This window comes from Neoarius graeffei, chromosome 7 (assembly GCF_027579695.1).
Source record: "Neoarius graeffei isolate fNeoGra1 chromosome 7, fNeoGra1.pri, whole genome shotgun sequence".
In the NCBI taxonomy this organism is placed as follows: domain Eukaryota; kingdom Metazoa; phylum Chordata; class Actinopteri; order Siluriformes; family Ariidae; genus Neoarius; species Neoarius graeffei.
Genome location: NC_083575.1, coordinates 38,458,260 through 38,480,309, shown reverse-complemented (window position 1 = coordinate 38,480,309; position 22,050 = coordinate 38,458,260). Strand labels below are relative to the sequence as shown.

Sequence of the window (22,050 nt, the reverse complement as noted above, 5' to 3'; positions counted from 1 at the left end):
GATCCAATATTACATATCTGTGACTGGCAAAAGTATGTGAACCTTTGCTTTCAGTATCTGGTGTGAGCAGCAATAACTGCAACTAAACATTTCTGGTACCTGTTGATCAGTCCTGCACACCGGCTTGGAGGAATTTTAGCCCATTCCTCCGTACAGAACAGCTTCAACTCTGGGATGTCGGTGGGTTTCCTCACATGAACTGCTCGCTTCAGGTCCTTCCACAACATTTTGATTGGATTAAGGTCAGGACTTTGACTTGGCCATTCCAAAACATTAACTTTATTCTTCTTTAACCATTCTTTGATAGAATGACTTGTGTGCTTAGGGTCGTTGTCTTGCTGCATGACCCACCTTCTCTTGAGATTCAGTTCATGGACAGATGTCCTGACATTTCCCTTTAGAATTCACTGGTATAATTCAGAATTCATTGTTCCATCAATGATGGCAAGCTGTCCTGGCCCAGATGCAGCAAAACAGGCCCAAACCATGATCCTACCACCACCATGTTTCACAGATGGGATAAGGTTCTTATGCTGGAATGCAGTGCTTTCCTTTCTCTAAACATAACACTTCTCATTTAAACCAAAAATTTCTGTTTTGGTCTCATCCGTTCGCAAAAGATTTTTCCAATAGCCTTCTGGCTTGTCCACGTCATCTTTAGCAAACTGCAGACGAGCAGCAATGTTCTTTTTGGAGAGCAGTGGCTTTTTCCTTGCAACCCTGCCATGTGCATCATTATTGTTCAGTGTTCTCCTGATACATACATACATACATACATACATACATACATACATACACTTTATTTAAAACACGGTAAAATCATCAGTGGTACATACAAACAAAAACAAAAGTTTACATGACACTGGTTTCCATGATTGCCGTGTGTGGACTCATGAACATTAACATTAGCCAATGTGAGAGAGGCCTTCAGTTGCTTGGAAGTTACCCTGGGGTCCTTTGTGACCTCGCCGACTATTACACGCCTTGCTCTTGGAGTGATCTTTGTTGGTCGACCACTCCTGGGGAGGGTAACAATGGTCTTGAATTTCCTCCATTTGTACACAATCTGTCTGACTGTGGATTGGTGGAGTCCAAACTCTTTAGAGATGGTTTTGTAACCTTTTCCAGCCTGATGAGCATCAACAACGCTTTTTCTGAAGTCCTCAGAAATCTCCTTTGTTCGTGCCATGATACACTTCCACAAACATGTGTTGTGAAGATCAGACTTTGATAGATCCCTGTTCTTTAAATAAAACAGGGTGCCCACTCACACCTGATTGTCATCCCATTGATTGAAAACACCTGACTCTAATTTCACCTTCAAATTAACTGCTAAACCTAGAGGTTCACATACTTTTGCCACTCACAGATATGTAATATTGGATGATTTTCCTCAATAAATAAATGACCAAGTATAATATTTTTGTCTCATTTGTTTACCTGGGTTCTCTTTATCTACTTTTAGGACTTGTGTGAAAATCTGATGATGTTTTAGGTCATATTTATGCAGAAATATAGAAAATTCTAAAGGGTTCGCAAACTTTCAAGCACCACTGTACATTCACCACTTGAAGATAAAATTCCTATCTTCATGCAACCCTGTAATATTCTCTATTTACAATATATCACATATGAATGTATATAATTCTACATTGTTCTACATTCAGTGATTCTTCAAGCTGACAGTTTTTGGTACAAAAACGTTGATCATAATCCAACATTCTAACTAACTGGATGCAGATACAATGAGATATATAATATAGTGATGTGGGATGGAGTTTGTTTATATCAAAACACTTTTTCTATTATTTAAAGTATCACATTTTACATTTTTGGCAGAAACATACTTATTATTGTTGTTTTTGCCAGCTGGATAAAAATAACTCAAAATGTTGTATATGTATAATGCATAATGTTTAATTTTGAACGTATTTATTTCAGAAAAGCCAAAATAAATAAAAACTTGTGCACCAAATTCTTGTTTGTCCTATTAAAAGTGTAGATTGTACCAGCATTCTTTCCCAGAAAAAGAACAGTTCAAAGAAATCACTGAAAGCCCAATATCACCATGACGTTCACATCCATGGTGAGTGTATATAAACTTCTGACCACAACTATAGCTATTTGACTGGTGACTTGAATTCAGTGGGCTTTATCCAAACCTCAGTAACTCAAAAACAAGCAGGCCTATAAATATGGCTCTAATAAACCTACAAAATATTTATGTACATATTTAGATAATTTAACAGGGCATTAAAGTGAAATATTTTGCCTTGTCCTCCTGAACTGAAGTACAGTATTTGTTCCACCATTGGACACTCTCTGAGAAACCACTGTCGAATGTTGTTATGTAATCATCACTGGGTAAGTAAACAAGATGCATAGTATGATGATGATGTGATTTCGGGTTTCATGCAGTCAGATACTGATCTGAAACCTGAGAGTATGACGTCAGTTTGGGAACGTAGTGATGGGCGCTTGAAGATCCTGGAATTAATAATCATAAAAGATGTACAATCATGATCTGACCTAAAGTCAAATGGGGACATGTTTCATCACAATTCAGGTTTGTATTCTTTATTCTCAGCAATAGTAGTTTTAAAGCTTGGTAGCCAGTTAGCCTGGGGCACTACCTCTTGTCGAAACTTGTCAATCTTGTTTGAGCCTAGATTCCTATTCAGTCCAAGTGAAAATAACAGACCATATACAGATAGAGACATCTAGAAAACTAACCATAACCCAGAACATTTCTCACACATTATTACATAATGAGGCCATTTGTGATATTGAGGGATTCTGCACTTGTTCTGTCTTTTGATAATATGAAATCGTGGTGTCATAAACTGCCTCAGAAGGAGGGAAAGGAGAGTGAGAGTAAAACTCTCAGAGAAACCGAATATGATAAAGCTCTGAAGTACAAAAAAAACCCCAAAGCGATGTGGGAAATATATTGCAACATCAGTAGACCATATGTACATATGTTCATTTCACTCACAACCGTAACCACAAATCCCCTCCCCCCTATCTGTCTGACTGTCTGTCTGCCTCTCTCTCTCTCTCTCTCTCTCTCTCTCTCACACACACACACACACACAAAACAGGAAATGCACTGCTGAAGTTGATAAAGATTCTCACAACAGGAAATGCACTGCTGAAGTTGATAAAGATTCTCACAACAGGAAATGCACTGCTGAAGTTGCAAAGGAATATTAGCCATCAAACAATTAATGTAATGTAAACCTTCAATGTAATGTGTTAATATCCTATATACATTTGAAATTTATTTAAAAAAAAAGATAAGCGGGGTGGTGAAAAAATATGAAAATTAAAACCTGTGCTGCTGATTGCTTGCTAAACTGTTTTTACTACAAGATTGAAATCTCTGATAAGCTAACTAACAAACCAAGACTAGTTTTGATTATATTTAACATTTAAAAACACAAGATTATTTTCAGAATATAGATCACTATTTAAATTTGTTTTAACTGGATGTGGGTGTCACAGGAATTATCTATCTATCTATCTATCTATCTATCTATCTATCTATCTATCTATCCATCCATCCATCCATCCATCCATCCATCCATCCATCCATCCATCTATCTATCCATCCATCCATCTATGGTGAGTGTGAAAAAGAACTGAATTTAGAAAATCCCTGAATGGGTCTGCAAGAGAATTAGTTACTGACATTTCTTTGACAAAAGGGAGCATGATGTTTTGAAGAGATACAAGCCTTCTTCTGAAGCCTGCTTAGGGAATTATTTTTGTTATTCATGCTTTGATTATAAGATTTGAATATAAAGATGTCTTTTTTGTTAACTAATCAGGCTGGGAAAGATGCTGTGTTTAATGGATACTGGATTAGTGTTTTAACTTGTTGATCATAAAATCCGTGTAAAGGAATAATAATGTAACATATATTACTGCTGTATGTGCAGACAACTTCCTGAGTACTTGAAACGATGACGTTAGAATATACATGTACAAAAAATAAATAAATAAAAAACTTACACGCCAGAACATTCAAGGCACTCTTTTAACAACAACAAGAACAACAACAACAACTTTTCTTCCTCAGGAAAGAATATTTTACTATAAGAAATGATAAGCTTTAGATCAGTTACACTTTCAGAAAAAAGCTATCAATATGGGAGGATATTAAATTAATCAATTAAAAACAAATATATGATACTGTGTGGGAATTAATAATAATAGCAACAACAACTACAACAATAATAACAGCAACAACAACAATAAAAATAATAATAAAAACAACAACAATACTACTACGACTAATAATAATAATAATAATAATAATAATTATTATTATTATTATTATAAGAACAGGATAAAGCGGCTAGAGATAATGAGATGAGATAATAATAATAATAATAATAATAATAATAATAATAGCAGCAACAACAACGTCATCTCATCTCATTATCTCTAGCTAGTCGCTTTATCCTGTTCTACAGGGTCGCAGGCAAGCTGGAGCCTATCCCAGCTGACTACGGGCGAAAGGCGGGGTACACCCTGGACAAGTCGCCAGGTCATCACAGGGCTGACACATAGACACAGACAACCATTCACACTCACATTCACACCTACGGTCAATTTAGAGTCACCAGTTAACCTAACCTGCATGTCTTTGGACTGTGGGGGAAACCGGAGCACCCGGAGGAAACCCACGCAGACACGGGGAGAACATGCAAACTCCACACAGAAAGGCCCTCGCCGGCCACGGGGCTCGAACCCGGACCTTCTTGCTGTGAGGCGACATCGCTAACCACTACACCACCGTGCCGCCCATAATAATAATAATAATAATATCAGCAACAACAACAATAATAATATCAGCAACAACAATAATAATTATATTAATAATAATAATAATAATAATAATAATAATAATAATAATGATAATAGCAGCAGCAACAACAGCAATAATAATAATGAGCATATTAATAATAATAATAATAATAGCAGCAACAACAACAACAACAATAATAATAATAATAATAATAATAATAATAAAAACCTTGTACGAAACTCATTTACGTGCGTAACCGAAACAGGACTTTTGCCATATATGGTGATAAGGAAGTGAGGTAAGTCTTAGTAGTTTCCCCGCCCACGTTCTGATCTCACCTGACGTTGCGTTGGACGCGCAGTATAATTAGACACTTGCTTAAAGCTTGCCAGTACAACAGTAGAATAAGGTGAGACGGATACTGTGTAATAACTGCGGTTACAGCCTTGGAAAGGAACTAAATTCACATCTTAATCAGAATAAAGTTTTTTTTTTCTTCTCAGACAGCATATATTTTACCCTCCTTATTTTTTGTTTTTTTTTTTCTTTTATTTCTTTCTAGAGCTCATCCAAGATGAAGGATATCATTGTTTTGTGTCTTCTGGTGTTCGTTGCTGGAGCTTCTGCACAGTGTAAGTGCTTTTTATGACTTATGTATAATAACATGGTTATCTGTTGGAGTTTGTCAACTTGCCATTGATTATAAAGTTGTAAAAGGCGACTGAAATTGTGCTTCGCCGTTTCACAAAGTGTATGTGTGTGTGTGTGTTTAAGTAGCAAAAAACTAAACCAGCAGGTAAAGCTTACAGGTAGTTGTGGGGGAGGGGCGGGAGTTTCAGTGGCGCTTCTAAAATGGCTCCGGCAGGCTGCCACACCCAGGTCCCTTAGTTCAGCATCAAACATCCACCAAACACAGGGTCATTCTTTTCCTCAGTGCTCACAAAAAATGAAGTTTTTTTCAATTTATTAACTCCTACTTATCATTTTTTTAATCCTGCAGGTACATGCAAACACATGAAATGGGCAACATGTGATGGTACTCCATGCAAATGCACAGTTATGGTTGGAGAGGCTGAGAAGCAAGAGCTAGACTGCGAGAAGTGTGAGGTTTTAAGCTTTATTTGAAGTGTGAATGTCAGACTGGAAAATCTTCTTTTTTGTTTTTTTTAAATGAACATTACATTGGTGTCTTGTGTGTCTTCTTGTAGTGATTCCAAAATGCTACCTCATGCAGGCAGAAATGTACCGTGCAAGGAATAACTTGTCCACTAGATCTATTACTGGGAAGCCAGTTGAGACTGCAATTGTGGATAATGATGGGATCTATGACCCAGAGTGTGAGAATAATGGGACTTTCAAGGCTGTCCAGTGTAATGGTACTGAAACATGCTGGTGTGTCAACAGTGCTGGTGTCCGCCGATCTGATAAAGGCGACAAGAACATAAAGTGTGAACCAGTGGAGACCTAGTGAGTGGTTTGTTATTGCTTGTGGTCCTTATGTTCTCTGACTTGACTACTAAAGTGCTTTTTAGGGTTTGTTCTGTCTAGATGTATGGGGTTTTGTTTTTAAATGCACACTTTTTTTTTTTTTTTTTCTTCTTCTTTAGCTGGGTCCGCCTTGAGTTGAAACACAAGGATAATGGCAAGTCTTCTCCAGATGTGGAGTCACTGAAGACGTATGTATTTGAATTGGCTTCTGTTTAGTAAACTAGGGTAGTTTGACACACTCTTACCTCCCCCTTTTTTCTTTCCTCCCCCCAAAGTGGAATTAAAGAGGTCCTCAGTAGCCGTTATGGACTGCCTGGGAGCTTTGTTAGTGATGTTAAGGTAAGATATTATTATTATTTTTTTTTTTGAGATCACTTTCAGGAGTATTAAACATCAATTTTTAGATTAAAGACCTTCCTTAAGACAGTGATTGGTTCTCTTGTATTTCAGTATGATCCAGAAGCCCGTTTGATTGTTGTGGATCTTAAGAAGGAGAAAGGAACACCTACGCCAGACCTGCCCCGCACGGCTTACTACATGGAAAAAGATGTAGGTTCCCTAGTCCCCACTTGAAATTCAGAGGTTTTTTTTGAGATATATATATATATATATATATATATATATATATATATATATATATATATATATATATAAAAAAAAATAAAATTGTTTTTGTACAGGTGAAGGCCCTGCCCCTGTTCAAATCCCAGGATCCACTTTTGGTCAATGCTGCTGGTAACGCTGTGCAAGTGGAGGGCATCCTGGTCTACTATGTAGATGAGAAAGCTCCCACGATGACTATGCAGAAGCTGACTGGTGGTGTGATTGCTGTGATTGTGGTCGTTATCCTGGTTGTGCTCGTTGGCCTCATTGTTCTGGTGAGTAAAACATCTTTTCTTGTAGCTTACTTTAATATTGGTTTCAGGTCTGTCCATTGTAAGACTTAACATTTTGTGGCTTTCCACAGTTTTTCGCCAGGAAACGGGAACAGAAAGCTTACAGCAAGACGCAGGTATGTTCAGGCTGATGGGGTTTCCTCCCCCTTATCCCCTAGTTTACGTGTGGTTAAAATGTCTTTCTTTTTTTTTTGCTTATGTCTTTCCTGTTTTCCTCTTGCTTTACAGGTCAGGGAGATGGAAACAATGTCATAAAAGCTACCATGGCTCTGCAGCTGTTTTTAAACACCTGGAGTCATCTGCACTCACCTGCTATAAATTAACTCTTTTTGCTGGGTTTTTAAATTTTAAATATATAAACAAGTCTGTTACATGCTTCATGCTGTTATGATTAATTGTTTTAAATGGACAGTCAAGTCTTTACCTCCCAATCAGGATAGAGATGGAAATGTTTGTCTTGAATTTTGATTTGGTCTGAATATAGCCATATGTCTAGGTTTCTCATTGAACTTATGTGGTTGAAATTAATGTGTACAGTGTTTTTTAATAAACTTTTTGTCTTATTTGTGTCCTCCATTGCTACTGTGTGTTTTGGGCTGCCCCTGCTCCATGTCTTATGTATAGACTGACATGAAGGAAAACCCCTGTGATTCAAGCAGAGGGGTTTTAAATATATTACAGACAAAAATACCACATGGCAGTCTTTAGTCGATTCTTGGCTTGGGGATTGGACTGTTGCAGTAGATTAAGTGTTTTTACAAGGTAGTGCTATGGGAGAAACATCCCAGGTGATGGATTAAGTAATTCCGATGTCCTTTCACCCCCCCCCCCCCCCCCCCAAAAAAAAAAATCCTGCCATTCCCTGGGTGTGCTCTTAAACACTGAAGAACCATTTTGCTGTCCTATAGTCTCTTCCATGCAAACTTGGGGTGCTGCTGCTCTTTTCAAAGATTTGGTGTTTCAGACCAAAAAGCATGCTCAATACATCTTGAGCTCAGTCCAAGGCTTAATGCAATGCCTAAAAACCAGCATTACAGGTTCTGCTCTCTTCCCCCTTCGTTCACTGAGTGCAGTTACTTGAGCACAATGGCTTTGAAAACAACCTCTGTTCTCTGGAATTTTTTTCAACTCTAGCTTTGTAACTGGAAACCTTGGTGAGGGTGTTTATCATACCCACACTTGCGTGTTTGTGACAACAAATGGTACCAATATCTCATTTGGGAATGGATGGAACATTACTGAAATCCTGGTCCTATTGATTGTTTTATAAACATAACTTGGTAATAGTTTTGAAGCTATCTTCAGTCTGTGCTTTTGTGGTTATTCTTTAAAACAAGGGCTAGAAGTCCCACTATGATGTATTAACCAGAGCTCCTGGTTTTGTTAAACGTGTGTACACACTACATGAAAGCACTTCCTGTTCAGGCAGTTGGGAAATGTGACTAGGTGCCACACCTGTTTTCATGTAGAAACCATGTTTAAAGCATGTGGTTTAATCATACCGTGAATGTGTGGCTTTCTGCCTCACCAAACCCCATGGTGAAGGTTCTCATGCATATGCATTTCTGACTCATACTTTAAAGGTACCATTCACTGAAGTTCTTTTTGCCACTCAGTTAATTTATAGTTTAATACTGCTTTTTGTTTCTCTTCTGAAGATAATTTTTTATGAAAGTTATTTATCGGGGGGGGGATCAGAGCTGAAGGTTAAGGGTATGTGATACTAACACTCACTGGAATCAAGTTAGACTGGACCAACCAGATTCACTGTGTTACACAGGACTTAATGCAAAACCAGGCTTGTCTCACTGCCTTTCAGTATTAGTTGGGTGACGCATTTATTTTGAATGGCAAGAACATGTTTAACTTTTAACAGCAAATTGTTGGATCACTAACTCGGTAAAAATTAACTTCTGTTGTCTTAAACTTGCTGTACTGAATATGCTCTGTAACCCTGATAGTCTTTAATGTATCCTAAAAACAATATACCTACAACCATCTCGTTGATGGGAGCGAAGATCTTTGCAATCACCATTCCTGTATGCAAACGTAAACAACCCATGTGCAAATCCTGCTCTTGTGTCACTGAATTAACTCTGGCATTAACATCTGGCATTAACATCTGGTATTTTCATTTTTGGCTGTTTGCTGGGGCTGCTTTTATTTCATATCATCCCCCCCCCCCTTTCTTAAGTGGTCAAATGTCCTAAGTCTGACTTTGTCATTTTTCTTTTCCACAACACAGCTTGTATCATTGAGTTTCAGAGGATAGTTCAAACAGGTTTGGGTGGGTCACAGTTTTCTTCATACATAAAATAGTTATGTCACTCTCAGAATGTTTCCCTGGTAACTGGGGAGGTTCAAAGTAATAAGCCAATCGTTTGAGACATAGGCAAATGTAGGCAGGACAATAGGGTGACAACAGTGTTGCTACTGAAGGTTACCTGAAACTAGAGTGGCATATTGGAAATTTCTATGAATTTATCTTTGGAATCATCTGAGTAGTACAGTATGTATTACAGTAAAAAGAGGCACAAATTATGCAGATGACAGACAAGAGGCAACGCCTCCACTCCTACTCTGGAATCATAACACTGTACAGTACCTTCCATGGAAGTACTTTTTAAATATCAGTATGTGAATGCTTCTAGTCAAGTCAAGTTTATTTGTATAGCGCTTTTAACAACATACATTGTCACAAAGCAGCTTTGCCGAAAATTAAAGGCTTTAAACGTGAGCTAATTTTCTCCCTACCTTATCCCCAATGAGCGAGCCTGTGGTGACGGTGGCAAGGAAAAACTCCCTCAGATGACACGAGGAAGAAACCTTGAGAGGAACCAGACTCAAAAGGGAACCCATCCTCATTTGGAGTGATAACAGATAGCATGATTATAAATACTTTGCTTCTAGAACAGTGTCTGATACAGTCACAAAGTATAACTTTGAAACCAGGAAAATCATTATAGTTTTAACATGAAGTCTATTTTGTTGAAGTTATAAACTGTTCATTGATGGAAACTTGAGTGCAAAACTGTTCATGACAACTGCAGTCCTGAAGTCCTGTGCATGCATCACTCGGCAAGTCAGATGTCACTGCAGGGCAACTGCCATACCCGTCAGGTGTGTGGCACTTTTGTGCACCACTTGGCATCAGGTCTGGAGGTCCAGAGAGACAACACGATGGGGGCACGGCGTCATTTGTCTTACCTTACTGTGCAAGGTGCTTCATTAGGAAAGGAGATTTCTGTGCATCCTAATGAAGCAGTCATCATCGCTAGCGATGGACAGCCGCCACCGCCAACTGTAAGTGTCCAGAGCCATCTTCCGAGTGCGACTTTTGACTGTCCATATGAGACTCCAGCCAAACGTAGGGCATCAGGATGGATCAGGTGAGTCCGAGGAGCAGAAGAGGTCAGCACTACTGGTGTCTCAGGATCGACATGTAACTCAGCAGAGAGGTGCAGACAGAGAAGAAAAGGAGGGTTGCTTCTAGTACTCGGGTCACTAACCCTAGACCTCATTTTTATGATACAGAAATAAACAAAAGTTAATTCTTTATAACATATAACATTTATTTAAATGTGTATACATAAGGGATCTCTGCAACGGATTCCCATTTTACAATAAATAAACTCAAAATTAGACTTTAAACATTATATAACTACATGTGCGCAAATGTGGCTTATAATCTCAATGCACAATGTTGCCACTTCCTATTTTTGTCCTAAAATCACATCTTGTGGCTCAGAGTTGAATTTCTGGGTGGTGATAAATAATTCACCTCACTAAAAAACAAAACAAAAAACAACTTTGTGATGCTCAGAAAGTACGATTGTACCTTGCTGCATTCAATTTCTATGCATTCCTCTTCAATCAAACATGTTTCATCTATTATCCATGTGAGCCACTCTTTTATCTACATGCTAATCCTCAGCATTCAGTTAGATTTTCTTTCTTTCCTTTTTTTTTAATTAGAAAACCTGACCCACCTCCACAGAGTGCTTTAATAATCATTTTCCTGTCTGTAACTTGTTTGTTTGGAAGATATTTTGAAAAAGTAAATGCTAGTCTACTTCTATGGATTGTCCTTCCTCTTCCTGAACTAATGAACCCATGAACTTATTAGAATACCAAACACGGCGTGTCACTGTTTACACAGATTTCTTTGAAATGATAGGATATTTAGTCCTGTTGTTCATTTGTGCAATGCTGGCTAGGACATTTCATCTCTAGCCTCTATAGGGTTGGTGTACCTAATCATTTTAGGACAAACATAGCATGATAAATACCTTTTTACATCCTTTTTACATGAGGAGGGAAACAAAAAAAAGGGCATGTATTGTTCTTTATACATTAATGGATTCATATCAACAAAGGAAGGTCACAGCAAAATGCAAATCAGGTCCAAGTTCCTGTTCCAGAGAGTAGGTGCAATCCATTTTGAATACGAGTCCATTCCGAGTTTCGAGATTATAGAGCATGCACCAGTATAAGGTGCATCAGAGAAGTTTGGGGCCTTTGCTTGGTCTGCCACTGCCTGCAGGAGGGGATTTAGAGGTGTGTTGCTCTCCAGACTGACATTGCGCCAGCAACAGAGCTGGGGCAGAGAGATGGTGTGCTGCTGACTTCTGTTGATGGGTGCTGTTAATGTAGCTGGCCATAAGGAGTGTCAACTCTCGGATCTGAATGGACACAGAAAGCACAGGAACGCAGAACTGAGAAAGCACGCATGCGTGTTTTTACAGGTAGAAGAACCTTACAAAAATCCAAAAAATGGACTAGGATCATGCCCTTACAAATGTAATTTTCAGGACAGTTCTGAAACCATGAAAATGGAACTTGACCACTGGTATTGTCTCTACCTTAAAAGTGCTCATGGCGAACAAATGCTTCTCAGTAGGCTTTTCCCTGGCTGTGTTGCTTCCAGCGCTTTGACTCACCACCAGCATGAAGTCCTGATGACAAGCTCCAAATGTTACAACATTCTTATGGGAGAAGGACACTAGAAGTTTCTAAAGAGTTCAGAGAGAAGGAATAGCTTAGAGGGTTAAGCGCCATTTCACGTATTAGAAATCAAAGAAAGTGCAAGACAGCAGATAGCTTCGCACCATGGACGTAAAGTCCAACACACTCAACCCATCCTCATGGACAGCTACCCACGCACGTGTGCTTTGCAGTGAAGAGGGTGACTGCGGCTACAGGAGAAGAAAAATGGAAAGAGATACAGTATAATCTTTCTGTTTTGCATATCCAGTTAGGGGAAAGAAGCAGATACTTGTGTTTCTGTTATCTGATATGCACTCAGTGTATATATCCTCTTCAGAGTTACACATATATACGGTGGTGCTTGAAAGTTTGCGAACCCTTGAGAATTTTCTATATTTCTGCATAAATATGACCTAAAACATCAGATTTTCACACAAGTCCTAAAAGTAGATAAAGAGAACCCAGTTAAACAAATGAGACAAAAATATTACACTTGGTCATTTATTTATTGAGGAAAATGATCCAATATTACATATCTGTGAGTGGCAAAAGTATGTGAACCTTTGCTTTCAGTATCTGGTGTGACCCCCTTGTGCAGCAATAACTGCAACTAAACGTTTCCGGTAACTGTTGATCAGTCCTGCACACCGGCTTGGAGGAATTTTAGCTCGTTCCTCCGTACAGAACAGCTTCAACTCTGGGATGTCGGTGGGTTTCCTCACGTGAACTGCTCACTTCAGGTCCTTCAACAACATTTCGATTGGATTAAGGTCAGGACTTTGACTTGGCCATTCCAAAACATTAGCTTTATTCTTCTTTAACCATTCTTTGGTAGGAGGACTTGTGTGCTTAGGGTCGTTGTCTTGCTGCATGACAACAATGAGTTCATGGGCAGTTGTCCTGACATTTTCCTTTAGAATTCGCTGGTATAATTCAGAACTCATTGTTCCATCAATGATGGCAAGCCGTCCTGGCCCAGATGCAGCAAAACAGGCCCAAACCATGATACTACCACCACCATGTTTCACAGATGGGATAAGGTTCTTATGCTGGAATGCAGTGTTTTCCTTTCTCCAAAAATAACGCTTCTGATTTAAACCAAAAAGTTCTGTTTTAGTCTCATCCGTCCACAAAACATTTTTCCAATAGCCTTCTGGCTTGTCCACGTGATCTTTAGCAAACTGCAGACAAGCAGCAATGTTCTTTCTGGAGAGCAGTGGCTTTCTCCTTGCAACCCTGCCATGCACACTATTGTTGTTCAGTGTTCTCCTGATGGTAGACTCATGAACATTAGCCAATGTGAGAGAGGCCTTCAGTTGCTTAGAAGTTGCCCTGGGGTCCTTTGTGACATCGCCGACTATTACACGCCTTGCTTTTGGAGTGATCTTTGTTGGTCCACCACTCCTGGGGAGGGTAACAATGGTCTTGAATTTCCTCCATTTGTACACAATCTGTCTGACTGTGGATTGGTGGAGTCCAAACTCTTTAGAGATGGTTTTGTAACCTTTTCCAGCCTGATGAGCATCAACAACGCTTTTTCTGAGGTCCTCAGAAATCTCCTTTGTTCGTGCCATGATACACTTCCACAAACATGTGTTGTGAAGCTCAGACTTTGATAGATCCCTGTTCTTTAAATAAAACAGGGTGCCCACTCACACCTGATTATCATCCCATTGATTGAAAACACCTGACTCTAATTTCACCTTCAAATTAACTACTAATCCTAGAGGTTCATATACTTTTGCCACTCACAGATATGTAATATTGAATGATTTTCCTCAATAAATAAATGACCAAGTATAATATTTTTGTCTCATTTGTTTAACTGGGTTCTCTTTATCTACTTTTAGGACTTTTGTGAAAACCTGATGATGTTTTAGGTCATATTTATGCAGAAATGTAGAAAATTCTAAAGGGTTCACAAACTTTCAAGCACCACTGTAATGTATTTTGACTTTATGTTTAAATATAAACAAAAAATATATATGTTTAAAAAATGAAAATCATAAAATATATTCAGGCTATGCACAATGCATAAAATAATGCAGATACAAATCAAGAGCTTCAGTTAATGTTCAAACATCAGAATGGGAAAATTTGTGATCTCTGTGACTTTCACTGTAGTGCGGGTGTTGGTGCCAGATGGACTGGTTTGAGTATTTCAGAAACTGCTGATCTCCTGGGGTTTTCACACACAACAGCCAGTAGAGTTTACACAGAATGGTGCAAAAAACCAAAAAACATTGACTGAGAGACAGTACTGTGGGTTGTTGATAAGAGAGGTCAGAGGAAAATGGCCAGATTGGTTGGAACTGCCAGGAAGGATATAGCAACTCATTATCACTCTTTACAATCATGGTGAGCAGAAAAGCATCTCATCAATTAACAGCAGAAGACCACATTGGGTTCCACTCCTGCAGCCAAGAACAGGAATCTTAGAATCAAGAATAAGTTCCTATTAAAGTGGCTGGTGAGAGTGTGTGTGTGTGTATTTAACAGTTATGCCACGAAATTGAGTCGTACATAGGCTGATAGCCGATGAGGAGCACCAAGTTGGCTATCAGCCATGTATGACAAGATTGAGTGAAATAACTTTTATTCTATCCACATTCACTGGATTTTGAGAAACAGAGCATTTTTATTTTTTGTAAATTTGATAAATAAAACTTTACACAAAAATGTTCGACAAAATTGTTTCTGTTTAGAATGTAAACAAATTGGCGAAATCCATCCATCCATCATCTGTATCCGCTTATCCTGTGCAGGGTCGCAGGCAAGCTGGAGCCTATCCCAGCTGACTACGGGCGAAAGGCGGGGTACACCCTGGACAAGTCGCCAGGTCATCACAGGGCTGACACATAGACACAGACAACCATTCACACTCACATTCACACCTACGCTCAATTTAGAGTCACCAGTTAACCTAACCTGCATGTCTTTGGACTGTGGGGGAAACCGGAGCACCCGGAGGAAACCCACGCGGACACGGGGAGAACATGCAAACTCCGCACAGAAAGGCCCTCGCCGGCCACAGGGCTCGAACCCAGAACCTTCTTGCTGTGAGGCGATAGTGCTAACCACCGCACCATTGTGCCTCCAACCGGCAAAATGACAGTAGCAAGTTGTGAAAAACGCGATAATAATAATTCTTGAAAAATAAAAAAAGATATGTTCTTACCATCAAATACTTTTATTCCATATTTTGTTGCTTTTTTGGGGGGTTTCGTTTTAGTAGTTTTTATTTCATCCTCGGTTGGTTCAGCAACATGCTCCGCCATTTTGTTTTTCTCACGGTATATGAGCTGATATCCTAGTAGTAGAGTAGCCAATCAGAGCACGCGATTGCTCATATCCAGTGAATGTGGATAGATTATATATACTGTATATATAATCAATATAGAAATATACAATTATATTACACAGTATAACTAAATGCATCTGAACGTTTACTTGCTCTCTATAGAACCTGAACACAAACATCACAGAGCTCATAGGTAATACACCAATACAGACCTCACAAAAATATAATTTAAAATGATCTAGGTGTGCGAAACCAAGTGTGCGTCAGTATTCAAAGCACAGCAGGATCATGCACGAGATTTGCATTTGCTGTGACTTCCTAGTTTAGTTTGCTGCTGATATGGATTCAGCATACACTTTATAGCCAAAAGTTTGTGGACACCTGACCATCATACTCATATCTTCTTGTTGAACATCCCATTCCAGATGTAGTCCCCTTTTGTTTTTATAATAACCTTCACTCTTCTTGGAAAACTTTCCACTAGATTTTAGAGTGTGGCTGTGAGGATTTATCCATTCAACCACAACAGCATCCAGGCTCTGATGTCAGATGAGAAGACCTAGCAGACAGTCGATGTTCTAAATCATCTCAAAGATTTTTAGTGGCGTTGAGATCAGGGCTCTGCGCAGACCACTTGAGTTTTTCCACGCAGCCTGGGCACACCATGTCTTCACAGACCTCATTTTGTGTACAGGGGCATGCTGGAACAGGTCTGGGCCTGTTAGTTCACGTGAAGGGAGATTGTAATGCGACATCATACAAAGACATCTTGTACGACTGTGTACTTTCAGCTTTGTCGCAACAGTTTGTGGAAGAACCACATATGGGTGTGATGGTTAGGTGTTCACAAACACGCAGTGGTTCTCAAACCAGTCCTCAGCCCCTCCGGGCAGTCCACATTTTTGCTTGACAAGATGAATACATACTTCTTGTTCCATAGTTGTGATAAACTGCAGTACTTTCACACTGATTAGACTCATGTGCACATTTTAATGCTGAAAATACCCTGTCATTTTAGTGAGGTTCAGTGAAGAGAGTGTTAAAATGGCAACAGAGAGTTTTTAAAAATGTATTTTTAAAAAAATCATTACTCTCTTAAAGTTAAAAAGCATGCACTTGCACCTCAGCTTCAAATAGCTTAGCTCCAAAAAAGGGCCACTTGCGGGCCACGGTCAGATAGATCCGCACACACTCAGAGGTGCTGCGTCCCCTCAGTGATGCCCAGCGAGCCGAGATCCTCTCATTTAATTGCCTGGTGACGGAAAGGGACAACAATGTGAGGGTATTAAAAACATATTTCTTTAAATACATGTACTTAAAACAGAAAACACCTACAAATGTGCCCACATTAGTGGTGAACATCTTTAAAGAACCCAAATCTGTGATTTTTAATGAGGTTATTTTTGGTCCAGTGGCCATACAACATGCATGCACAAAGTATGAATAATGATCTCCCAGTGTCTATATACAGTCATGGAATTTTTTCCCCCCATAGTTGTATATACACTTACCGGCCACTTTATTAGGTATACTCATACACCTGACGTTTTATGCAGTTATAGAAACTGCTGATCTCCTGGGGTTTTCACAAAGTTCAAGTTCAAAAAGTGTTTATTGTCATATGCACAGTAAGGACATGTCCTCTTGCACAATGAAATTCTTAGATTCTGTGTGTGTCAGCGATGTCCAGCAGTTCCTGTCTGTTAAATGTTAGCAATGCATGACATTTGTGTACTGGAGAAAGAAAATACACAAGTACACAAAGAAGAAAAAGCCGGCATTCAAGAGCGGAGCGAGCAAACACGTCTCCCTCGAGGGGCGCCATGACAAGTTTCACACAGAATGGTGCGAAAAACAAAAAACCTTGAATGAGCGATGGTTCTCTAGGTGGAAATGCCTTGTTGATAAAAGAGGTCAGAAAAAAAAAATAGCCAGATTGGTTTGAGCTGCCAGAAAGAATTTTATAGGACTTTATTTTCAGAATAATTTCCCTCACCCCAAATCTGTCCCTCTGAGTTACATGGAGTCAACAGGAAATCTTTTGGTGGAGAGGGTGGAGACCTCGACTGGCTATTGTAGCCTGCAGGGAATCGGCCGTCAGACATTCTGTCGCATGTCCCAGACCCGGTGAAATGTAACTGAATTGTCTTGGCCAGCCCTAAGGGTCCTATCTGCATCCCATCATTGCTGAGGAGTGTGCTCCCATCACCCAATCAAGCATCCAGCCAGAGCAGGTCATGATATTTTTTAACCATATTAACATGCCATTGTTGTGTATTATGCCTGATGTCAAGACTCTTGTCTCTGCGAGCCTACCACACAGACTTAATACTTGTGTCATTTTTAGGGCATACCTAACAATCCTTGTCCCCCCCCAATCACGGGCGCAGATAGAGGGTGGGATTCGTCCCACCCAGATTTAAATTCACCTCGTTCGGTCCCCCCCACTTATAGGGAGGAAAAAACGTCTATGCTGTCTTTCTTTGCATAAGGCAAACCTCATGGAAAAATCAGAAGACTAATTACCATTCGGTTTATTGAGGTGCACAGCAGTACATACATAGTTGCAACAACTCACATAAAACAAAACAAAGACTGATATTCGGTTGGTTGAGCTGCGCAGACTGCACAGGTTGCGAGCTCGAGCTTGGTTGCTATGGTTACCCACAACAAGTTTGACAGGCATATCGGGGACAGCTCCTAGTTCAGGACCCCAACACGGCATGATGAAGGGTGCCAAACCGAAAAGGCAGAAAACGATTGCATCGTTTTTTCAAAAAAACAACGACTGTAAGTAAACTGTGCCTTACTTTATCATATCACCTTGCAATTTTTTGATAGTCTGTTCAAAGTAATGTCGTAGTGAAAGTAAAATCGTACGGAGTAGAGATGCCTTTCTGGTAGCCTCCTTCTTTCGGTGGTAGCCTGTAGATACAGTGCTCAGAAGGCAATGTTTAATCTGGCGTTCCCTGCCATAATTTCAGTGAGCATATTGTTTCATAAGGAAACTTTGCGAAGAGTTGTTGACTGACTGCCGCTCCCGCAACACACAGGCATAGTTAGAAAGTCAGGATGCACTGGTTTACACTTTACACACACACACACACGTAGCCCAGCCTCTCGCTATATTTAACAGTTGGAACTTAGCGGTTTTAAAACTAGTTTTCTTAAAGAATCAGTGTGCTGAAAGTCAGTTAATGTTTAAATAAAACAGTTTTTGCATACGGCATGCTTGGGAAGTGATTGGAATCAGTATCAGAATCAATAAGCTTTATTTCTTTCAATGATGGGTAATTAAGTTTGACAGTCCAAGTCTCAATACATAGGATACACAGACCTAGATCTCATCTCATCTCATCTCATTATCTCTAGCCGCTTTATCCTTCTACAGGGTCGCAGGCAAGCTGGAGCCTATCCCAGCTGACTATGGGCGAAAGGCGGGGTACACCCTGGACAAGTCGCCAGGTCATCACAGGGCTGACACATAGACACAGACAACCATTCACACTCACATTCACACCTACGGTCAATTTAGAGTCACCAGTTAACCTAACCTGCATGTCGCTGCCCTGAAGGCATCAGAGTATATTCCTTGCACAACACATGTTGGGGGTGGGGTTGGTTTGCTGACAGCTTTGTCCCCCCCAGTTCAAAAAACGTATCTGCGCCCCTGCCCACAATCTGTCCCTCTGAGTTACATGTTGGTCCTGGGATCGAGATGCTGACCTCTTCTGCCCCTCGGACCTGCTTGATCCATCCTGGTGCCCTGTGTCTGGTTGGAGTTTTATCACATCGCTCCTGTGGAGGACGGCCCCATGAGGACAGTTGAAAGTTATACCTGGAGGACACTCTGGACTCTTACAGTAATGCTTTTATGGCTGAGGACTACAGTTGACTTGCTAACTTTAGGACTGCAGTTGTCATGAACAGTTTTGCACTCAAGTTTCCATCAATGAAGAGTTTATAACATCAACGAAACTGACTTCATGTTAAAACTGTTAATGTTATAGTCATGTTGTCTGTTGTTGCCCAAATGAGGATGGGTTCCCTTTTGAGTCTGGTTCCTCTCGAGGTTTCTTCCTCATGTCGTATGAGGGAGTTTTTCCTTGCCACCCTCGCCACAGGCTTGCTCATTGGGGATAGATTAGGGACAAAATTAGCTCATGTTTTAAGTCGTTCAAATTCTGTAAAGCTGCTTTGCGACAATGTTTATTGTTAAAAGCGCTATACAAATAAACTTGACTTGACTTTATTTTCAGAAGGTTAATAACCAGTTTAGCTCATGCTAATCTCACACTGGGCCTTCAGATTTTGGCATAGGTTTTACACCCGATGCCCTTCCTGACGCAACCCTCCCTAATCTGGGTAGGGCTTGAGACCGGCACTAAGTATGCACTGGCTTGTACAATCCCAGTGGCTGGGTATTTTACCTAATCTGCATGTCTTTGGACTGTGGGGGAAACCGGAGCACCCGGAGGAAACCCACACAGACACGGGGAGAACATGCAAACTCCACACAGAAAGGTCCCCGTCAGCCACTGGGCTCGAACCCAGAACCTTCTTGCTGTGAGGTGACAGCACTGACCAATACACCACCGTGCAACTAATATATAGCAACTCTTTACAACCGTGGTGAGCAGAAAAGCATCTCAGCATACAACAGCAGAAAACCACATTGGGTTCCACTCCTGCCAGCCAAGAACAGGAAGCTTAGAATCAAGGACAAGTTCCTATTAAAGAAGCCGGTGAGTGGATGCACAGTATACATCACCAAGATTCATTTCTTTTGATACTTGTATTGGTCTTAATCTTGAGTAATACTTGCCTCAGCCATATGTTCATTACACAGCTGTTACTCAGGCTCTGCATTTACATTTAAAGGGGAACTGAAGGCAAATTTTTTATTATCAAAATTCTATTTCTCATTTTATTAAATATAGGAATGCACTTCTGACAGCTATTCTGTCACTGCTATAGCAAGTTATGAGTGTTTGAAATATGCTCTGTAATATATCAGTCCGTATGTCAAAGCAATGGCCGTAAACAAGATTTGCTGAGACCTGTCCGAGACATCGTAGAACGGAAGTAAAACCTACAGTGGAAATCAAAGTGACCAACATCTGCCAACGTTGTCAAAAGACGCGCGAGCCCTCTTTCGAATGCTGACGTAATCAAGCCGGAAGTTTTGTTTGTTTTGATAACAATCAGGAAAGTTTGAAAAAAGTAGGCAGTAATTGTCATTTAAACTCATTTTTGTGCAATACTTTGTTTGGAAAACAGTTTTCAAAATGGCGGCACTGACACCTGGCTGACACATCACGTTTCGAAGTCTCGCACAAGTCTCGTGAAGATCGCGCAGATAAGCGACGCCTGCCGTGGACCAAATGAACTAAATTCAACATGGCTAAAAACCGAATAGGCCGATAAGTGTCATCTCATCTCATTATCTCTAGCCATTTTATCCTGTTCTACAGGGTCGCAGGCAAGCTGGAGCCTATCCCAGCTGACTACGGGCGAAAGGCGGGGTACACCCTGGACAAGTCGCCAGGTCATCACAGGGCTGACACATAGACACAGACAACCATTCACACCTACGGTCAATTTAGACTCACCAGTTAACCCAGGGTATCTGCACATTTTTCAAGTACAAATTTAAAGACTTTTAAGACCTTTTCAAGACCTCTAAATGGAAAAATTAAGACTGTACCATGACAAAGAAAATGATAAATACGACAACTTAAAACTGTTTTCTGCAATAGTCTTTTTACAAACCTTAAGAAGAATGCACACAATTGGTGAACAACAGGGTGCATCAATGGCAACTGTTAGACATGCAAACAGCTGAAGCAAAGTCGTGTGTTCTGGGCCTGCAGAGCTACTGTAGCAGCAAGGAGAAGACTGGTGTTTACTGGAGAAAACACCATGAATCATTTCAAAACCGAAAACAATAAACGGCAAGTAGAACCAGCTGAACAACCTTAGCCGCCATTATTTCAATCCCAAAAGATCATCTTTGATGATGTGTGATTTTGTGTCTGACAGCAAAATCAGTCTGAGTGTCGTGCAGTATACAGCTTGCTGACGAAGTTCTCGAGTATCTTCTGCATTATAGCAGGTAACAGCATAAACCTGTTTATGCAGTCATACAGTCATCAGAGCGTTACATTAAACACAGAAAAACAACCGTCACCTTTCATAACCATTATCAATCAATGTGTTGTAATAACTAAACTAATTATCATCAGTGCAATTGTTATATCAATGTTCATTATTCAAAAATAATCATTATTATCTATAATCCATGAATAATTGTTTGTATTACTACTACTACTATTAATAATAATAATAATAATAATAACAACTACTTTTTAATAATAATTAAAAAATTAACTCAATTTTATAACATTTTAATAATCATTACTTATTAGCTATATTAATTAATAATGAATAGCGTAGCAATTATTATAATTCAGTATTATTACTACTTAATTAATAAGCAGTGATTATCAAAATGTAATTTAATAATAAGTAGTAATTATCATCAACTACTAAATTATACTAATAAA

General features: G+C 39.7%; 2 protein-coding genes across 4 annotated transcripts; one reads left to right on the top strand and one right to left on the bottom strand.

Annotated features, from left to right (window-relative positions):
* Nucleotides 1–5,203: 5,203 nt before the first annotated feature.
* On the top strand, nucleotides 5,204–7,760 carry epcam (epithelial cell adhesion molecule). Of its 2 annotated transcripts, XM_060925597.1 has the most exons (10): nucleotides 5,204–5,222; nucleotides 5,376–5,445; nucleotides 5,814–5,915; nucleotides 6,022–6,280; nucleotides 6,421–6,489; nucleotides 6,577–6,640; nucleotides 6,752–6,850; nucleotides 6,982–7,179; nucleotides 7,269–7,313; nucleotides 7,426–7,760. In XM_060925597.1, exons 2-10 carry the CDS (start codon nucleotides 5,388–5,390, stop codon nucleotides 7,450–7,452), a joined length of 921 nt encoding a protein of 306 aa, XP_060781580.1. In that variant the 5' UTR covers nucleotides 5,204–5,222; nucleotides 5,376–5,387; the 3' UTR covers nucleotides 7,453–7,760. The 2 variants fall into 2 exon arrangements, with proteins under 2 accessions (XP_060781580.1, XP_060781579.1); XM_060925596.1 differs by having other exon boundaries at nucleotides 5,204–5,445.
* Nucleotides 7,761–9,839: 2,079 nt separating this feature from the next.
* On the bottom strand, nucleotides 9,840–21,642 carry plekhh2 (pleckstrin homology domain containing, family H (with MyTH4 domain) member 2). Of its 2 annotated transcripts, XM_060925595.1 has the most exons (6): nucleotides 21,462–21,642; nucleotides 21,257–21,362; nucleotides 16,607–16,736; nucleotides 12,306–12,392; nucleotides 12,060–12,209; nucleotides 9,840–11,879 (listed from the first exon to the last, which is right to left on the bottom strand). In XM_060925595.1, the coding sequence occupies exons 2-6, from the start codon at nucleotides 21,295–21,297 to the stop codon at nucleotides 11,697–11,699; spliced, it is 591 nt and encodes a 196-aa protein (XP_060781578.1). In that variant the 5' UTR covers nucleotides 21,298–21,362; nucleotides 21,462–21,642; the 3' UTR covers nucleotides 9,840–11,696. The 2 variants fall into 2 exon arrangements, with proteins under 2 accessions (XP_060781578.1, XP_060781577.1); XM_060925594.1 differs by having other exon boundaries at nucleotides 21,257–21,642.
* Between the last annotated feature and the right edge of the window lie 408 nt (nucleotides 21,643–22,050).